General features: G+C 43.9%; 1 protein-coding gene across 4 annotated transcripts in view; it reads right to left on the bottom strand.

Moving 5' to 3' along the window:
* Window positions 1-7500, bottom strand: part of Schip1 (Schwannomin interacting protein 1) — a 438711-nt gene that overhangs the window by 272054 nt on the left and 159157 nt on the right. For all 4 annotated transcript variants that reach the window (XM_076179629.1, XM_076179631.1, XM_076179632.1 and 1 more), the window contains exon 3: window positions 2008-2159. In XM_076179629.1, coding sequence (XP_076035744.1) covers window positions 2008-2159 — 152 coding nt within the window. The remainder of the gene's footprint in view (window positions 1-2007; window positions 2160-7500) is intronic.

Below are 7500 nucleotides of genomic sequence, written 5' to 3'. Positions count from 1 at the left end.
GAGAGAGAGAGAGAGAGAGAGAGAGAGAGAGAGAGAGAGAGAGAGAGAGAGTCAAAAGAATAAAGGCAGATAGATAGACAGAGTAAAACAGGCAGACATACAGAGCCACCTTCACACACCTGCCAAATCTAACTTTCAACCTTTGGCTTTCCTTTACCTCCTCTCAACAAAATTTAATAAAATCGCCTGGTGACAACCAGAAGCAAGCCTGTAAAGAGACGCCGCCAAAGCTATTACGACTGGCTCATAAAGACGCAAAACAAAGACGAATAGAATAATCTAGCGTTCGCCAGAATGAACAAGATGAAGTACCTCTGGGTTTCTGAAGGAGGAGGGAGGGGGTGTTTGCCCTCCTCCAGCCTCTGCCCCCACCCCCCCTCCCCCCTCCCCTCCATCGGAAATCGATACTGGCATCCTAAAAAGAGTCACGGCTACTAGAGAGCTATCGCTTCTCTTTACAAGTGGGCCAGAAGTCGATGAGAACACTCTCTAGCTCTCTCCCTTTGGAATCCAGATTTCAATGACAGGGATTATACTTCAGGACCAGACGGGTTTTAACCTAAACGGGTTATGACTCGGAAGACCCGGTGTCGGTCACCTTTAGATATTTATCCTGGCGAGCGCCTTACGATTTCTTCTTCCTGATCTCCTCTGGGGGGTACAGCAAGGTCGAGGTTTGGGCGTTTGATAGCCCCCCCCCCCACCACACACACAAAACCGTTGAGGTCTTCTCTCGGCTGAATAAAATCACTTGACGGTGTGCATGATGGATATACGAGAACAGCTCCTCCCCAAAAGTATGAGACTCATCAGCGCCTCCTAGCGTGCAGTGAGGCAATTTCATTCAACCTACGCGAGTTCCCTAGTTTGAATCCGATTTTGATAAATCGAGGACCCATTCATCCGTGGTCCGGCCATCTAGGTCAAGATGTTGTGGTGTACGTGTGTAGCACCGTACATTTGTGATTATTGTGAGGAAGGGTGGGAGGGGTGTGGAGTGTATTTAGGGATGAAATGGGTGGGAGTGTTTTTATGCCTTTCCCTTTTTGGCTACCTCCCTTGGAAGGGGGAAAAAGCCTTGGTATATGTATGTACTTATTATTGTAATATCTGGTTGCAATTCGTGCATGTTTTTCCCGCCAAATCTGAGCTTGGTGGCGTGGCTTGGCGTCGGAGGCAGTCTTGTTTCTGCCTCCTTAGCGACCGCACGCTTGTATATGTAATGCTTTACAATTATTAATTTATTCATATTCAGTGTTTCATTGGCCACCCTATACATATGGTGGCAGCTCGGAGTAAAAACGTTTTATATACTGTTGACATTTTTTGTGCATTAAAAAAGTACTACAAACGCAACTTTCAACGTTGCAGTGTTGTGAACTGTCTTGACGGCCGCATATTGCGCTTGTCTTTGTGTTTTTGTTTTTCTCTCCCTTTCTAGGTTCTAGGTTTACAGGGGGACAGCGACTTAAGTAAATATATGAAAAGTGGGCTCAGGAACGGTGTATTTGCAAGGTGCGTCACATGATTTTATTGAGAGACGATTGCCTCGTGATTCTTCGTGTTCTGGCTTCGTCGTACCTAGAGAAACTGAGATAATAACCAGTAGAAAATCAATGACAAACACACACACACACACACACACACACACACACACACACACACACACACACACACACACACACACACACACACACACACACACACACACACACACACACACACACACACACACACACACACACACACACACACACACACACACACACACACACACACACACACACACACACACACACACACACACACACACACACACACACACACACACACACACACACACACACACACACACACACACACACACACACACACACGCACGCACGCACGCACATATACACAGAAAAAAGTGAGAAAAATGAGAGATAGATAGATAGATAGGTAGATAGATAGATAGATAGAGAGAGAGAGAGAGAGGGAGAGTGGGGTGGTTTAAGGACTACTCACCAATGTTATGGTTGCCTCCTTGTATGGCGTCAGTGTTGATTTCTTTCAGGTTCGACGAGAGGGACTGGATCGTCTTATGGTTATTATTGTTGTTGTTGTGGTTGTTGTTGACGCTGTTGGTTCTAATTCCACTGGAGTCCCATCCACCATGCCTGAAAGCATAATAACGTCACTTAGTGTACGTAACTTGATGACGTCTTGGTTAAAAAATTGTTCCACTTTATGCTCTGAGCCGTCATGTATTATTCAAGTAATCCTAAGATCTAAGTTTCGCCCTCTTAACCTCACAGATGCGAATGATTGGTGGACAGGTAGGCTGAGCGCACGATTCAAGCTGTCACATTTTCCTTATCGACCAATCAGGTATCGAGAAAAAAATATGGGGGGCGGAGTTAAACCTGCGAGATGTGTGCAACCAATATGCTTTCATTTCTCTACGGCCTGACATGACGTCATGTCGATTGCAAGAACTGTACAATGAAATGAACTCGTCTAGAGACGTTTCTCTGCACAAACAAAATTGACTTCCAAGTAGTTGTCATATAACTCGTATTAAGAGGGAATATTTGAAAAAATATAATAATTAATGCTAATTAAACCTGCAAAGACAAAAAGATGAAAAAAAAGATCGACAAGCATGATATGCAGGGACAGTTACATGAATTTCATTAGTGCTTCCGCATTAGACCAAGTTATTACCTGTGCTTGCTATATCACTGAGGTTTACTGGCAGCTCTGATCTGATTAATCCATTTGATATGGGAATTGACAACATCAAAAGTGACCAAATTTTTCACATTGAATGAGAATCAGACAAGAAACAATGGTCTCAAACTGTCCGGAAATAGATTCAATTTGGAAGTAGGTAGAAACAACTTTGCCAACCGTGTAGTTAATGAATGGAATAAACTTCCTGCACAGGTAGTAGTGCAATGTAGTTTAGTTCGAAGCTTTAAGAATCATTTAGATAAATACCTAAGTAAGATGCTGTAATTATTATAATTTATGTTATATTATTTGTTTTTGTTTTGTTATAATTTGTCTGTCTGATTTTCATTTATTATTAGTTATATGTCAATTTATTATCATTTACTATTTACCTGTTTGTTTGTTATTCAACTATACCAATGCATTTATTTATGTATTTTAATTGTTATTTACATTGTTATAGTTTTAATTTATTATTAATTTGTTTTTTTTTTTTTTTTTTTTTTTTTTTTTTTTTTTTGCATCCGACCTAGATATGGATCAAAAGGTCTCCTGTCGGCATGCTTTGCCTTTGTAATCCTTTGTAATCCTTTGTAATTTATTTTATTCTAGACGACTCCAGACGATTTCATCTTATTCACCAAGAGCGTCACTGCAAGATTAAAAAAATGATAATGTTGATGTTCTGTATATAGAATTTATTGACATATTACCAGACGCTTCCATACAGCCCAGGGAAAGTTTATTCACCAAAGGAATTAATCTTAGTTAACTTTGAGTTTAAGTTCTCGATTTATGACGATACAACTATCTTCTTTATCAGCATCCGGAATGACGCTAACTGCCTCCGATTCTGTCTGACTCTGTTTGACTGACTGGGTGATTAAATGAGTTATTTTCACAATAAGTGACTAAAGGTGACGACATTTCTCGCTAGCATGCTACTTGCTTTTGCTACTTCGTTTGAATAGAAACGTCTTCGGTTACAATATTCTAGACTTCCGTAGCAACGTCTCAACAACGTGTCTGACATTCAAATTTTAGGTCTAACTTCTCTTAGTTCGTTATTCTGCTTCTCAATAGATGACGCAATAACCACAATTTGACATTTGGAAATTGGAAGAACAAAAAATCATAACCGGAGTCGTTTTACTCAAACGAAGTATTAAAAGCAAGTAGCAAAAGTAAGTAGCATTGACTCTGTCTACCTTTGCCTCTTCCTCACTTATTGATACTGGAGATGAGAGGAAGAGAGGGAAGAAGAGAGTAGAACAGAGGGGAGGGGAGACAAGGAGGGGAGAACGGAAGAGAGGAGAACAGAGAAGAGGAGAGGAGGGGAGAGGAGACGAGTAGCGGAGGAAAAGGGGGAGAGCAGAGGAGAGGAGAGAAGTGGATAGAAGAGAAGGGCAGCAGAGGAGAGAAGAGGGGAGAAGAGAGGATGTGAGTTGGAGGGGCTAAATTGGAGGGAAGTGAATTGGAGGGGTGAACTGGAGGAGGCTGAATTGGAGGGGGGTGAATTGGAGTGGGGTGAATTGGAGGGGGGGTGATTGGAGGGTGTGAATTGGAGGGGAGGGTGAATTGGAGGGGAGGGTGAATTGGAGGGGAGGGTGAATTGGAGGGGAGGGTGAATTGGAGGGGAGGGTGAATTGGAGGGGAGGGTGAATTGGAAGGGATTGAAGAGAAAATGAGAGTGGAGGTGAGGTGAGAAGAATAACAGTGGTTATTGAGTGAGAAGAGTAGAGGTAGATGAGTAGATAACTCACAGAGAGAATACACGGGTCTCGAGATCAAACACGACATCCGTCAGACGCTAAGAGAGAGAACGACGTCCCGAAGTGGGCAACCCCGAGGAGGGGGGAGGGGAGTGACTATACAGTAATTAAAGACCTAAAATATGTCTTGATTACCGGAAAAGAGTAGAAAGAGAAGGAAGACAAATGAGAGAAGGCGGAGGAGATGAAGGAAGAATGGGAGGAGGTGGGAGTGGATGAGGAAGAGGAAAAGGAAGAAGAATAAGAAGAGGAGGAGGAGGAGGAGGAGGAGGAGGAGAAGGAGGAAGGAGATGAGAGGAGAGGGATATAGAGGAGAAGGGGCAGGAGGAACAGGCGAAGAATGAGGAAGAGGAAACTCGAGGAGGAGAAATGGGAAGAGAGGGGGAAGATGAAGAGGAAGACATAGAGGAGGGGAAAGAAGAGGTGGAGAAATATGTAGAAAAGAAGGGGGAAAGGAAGAGGAAGAAGAGGAATAAAAGGAGGAGGAAGAGGAGGAGGAAGAAGAGTAGGAGGAGGAGGAGGAGGAAGAGAAGGTAGGAAAGGAGGAGGAGGATAATGGAATGGGAGGAGGGGAGGAGGAGGAGGAGGAGGAAAAGGGGAAGGAGAAAGAGGAGGAGGAAGAGAAAGGAAAAGAAAAAGAGGAAGAGGATAAGAAAGAGAAGGAGGAGGAGGAGAAAAGGAAGAAGGAGGAGGAAAAGGAAGAGAAGGAGAAGGGGAGGAGGAAGAGAAGGAGGAGGAGGTTGAGGAGGAGGAGGAGGAGGAGGAGGAGGAGGAAATAGGAGGAAGAAGAAGAGGAAGAGGAGAAGGAGGAGGAAGAGGAGGAGGAGAGGGATGAGGAGAAAGAGGAGGAGGAGAAGGAGGAGGATGAAGGGGAGGAAAAGGAGGAGAATGAGGAAAAAAGGAGGAAGAAGAGGACGAGGAGGAGGAGGAAGGGATGGATGAGGAAGAGGAGGAAGAAAAAGAGGACGAGGAGGAGGAGGGAGAAGAGGAAGAAGAGGAATAAGAGGAGGAGGAAGAGGAAGAAGAGGAAGAAGAGGAAAAGAGGAAGAGGAGGAGGAGGAAGATGACGAGGACGAGGAGGAGTTGGAGGAGGAGGAGGTGACTGTGAGCAGACAACCTTGCTTGCTCCGTTCAGCGCATTTCTGATTAACATCCGACCTTTAAAGGGAAGGGCCGGAGAGCGAGCCGGCTGATTAACGCTGGCCGGGGTCGGGGTGCTGGGGTGGGGTGGGGTGGGGTGGGGTTGGGGTAATGGGGGTTGGGGGGGATGGACCTGGTAGTAGCGTCAACCGGTGCATCCACTGGGATGAAAAAATAAACGGGATTTATTAAACGACTAATGAACAAACAACTAAAAGTGTGTATGTGTGTGTGTGTGTGTGTGTTTATCTAGTTGTACCTAGTTGTATTTACCTAGTTGTATTAAACGGGAAGGGAGCTATGCTCGTGGTGTCCCGTCTTTGTATCTTTCAGCATCGAGTTTTTTCTTAAAATCTTGAATAGTGTTTGCACACACTGTTACTTTGTCTAATTTGTTCCAGGTATCTATCACTCTGTGTGGAAAGCTATTTTTTTCAGATCTCATCTGTAAATATCTTTTTTGGGTTTCTTTTCGTGTCCTCTTGTTTTTCCATTGTCCCATTTCAATAAATCATTCTTATCTAAGATTTCCATTCCTTTCATAATTCTATAGATAGTTAGTAGGTCTCATCTTTCTCTTCTTTATTCCAGAGTTGGTAGTTCTAATTTGAACAGCCTTTGTTCATGTGTCGTTTTGGAAAGAGTATGTGTGTGTGTGTGTGTGTGTGTGTGTGTGTGTGTGTGTGTGTGTGTGTGTGTGTGTGTGTGTGTGTGTATTCACCTCGGATTCACCTCGGATCTGCTGCAGCCTCTTTTCGAGACAGCCAGACACCACCCTACGGCAGTGAGCTCAGAGCTCATTATTAGCAGATCTCTGGGTAGGTCTGAGACCACTCACACTCCACACACCGGGAATGCAAGGTCACAACTCCTTGACTAATGTCCCGTACCTACTCGCTGCTAGGTGAACAGGGGCTACACGTGAAAGGAGACAAACCCAACTTGTCTCCGCCCGGCTGGGGAATCGAACCCCGGTTCTCCGGCTTGTGAGGCCAGTGCCTTACCAATCCGCCACCGGGCCGTGTGTGTGTGTGTGTGTGTGTGTGTGTGTGTGTGTGTGTGTGTGTGTGTGTGTGTGTGTGTGTGTGTGTGTGTGTGTGTGTGTGTGTGTGCGCGCGTGTGTGTGTGTGCCGCTTCTGTATCACTTCACTGCTGTCTCTTCCCTTAAAGAAAACAATTCTTTTTTGGAATATTTCACTAAAACCTTTCTACCCTGTTTCACCTTTAACACAAGGACAGAAGCGCTGGTAGACCAGATGGAGGATCCTTTATCGTTCTTGAAAATTGTACTTCCGTGTGGGCTCGCTGCTCAGGCCAACTACCCCGGCTCTGATGAACAACTTGCTTTTGGTCTTTATTTCGGAAGTCTGCCCACATCAATACATTCTCTAGAGAGAGGGGACTGCTCTGACCCCTCTAATCACCATCATCTCTCATTTCCTGCTCATTTAATGATCAAAGTTTTGAATCTATCCTTAAGAGGAAATTTATGGATAAATTAAAAAAAATGAATAAAAGGATTACGAAAATGAAAGGCGAAGCAAAATGATGAGAATCACGGTGAGAATGACAGACATAAGAAGTATGATGATGATGATGATGATGATGATGATGATGATGATGATGATGATGATGATGATGATGATGATGATGATGATGATGATGATGATGATGATGATGATGATGATGATGATGATGATGATGATGATGATGATGATGATGATGATGATGATGATGATGATGATGATGATGGCTTTACAGAAGAAGGGAGAGAATGTAGACGAAGAGGAAAAAGAGAGGGGAACAGGAAAAGGAAGTTGAGAAATATGTTTAGGATGAGAATGAGAATAAAGATGAAGATGAGCATGAGCTT

The sequence above is a fragment of the Oratosquilla oratoria genome, chromosome 43 (genome assembly GCF_046742065.1).
Source record: "Oratosquilla oratoria isolate Oo_2021 chromosome 43, ASM4674206v1, whole genome shotgun sequence".
Classification (NCBI taxonomy): Eukaryota; Metazoa; Arthropoda; class Malacostraca; order Stomatopoda; family Squillidae; genus Oratosquilla; species Oratosquilla oratoria.
The sequence above is the reverse complement of the archived record's forward strand: the minus strand, read 5'-3'. Positions and strand labels throughout refer to the sequence as shown.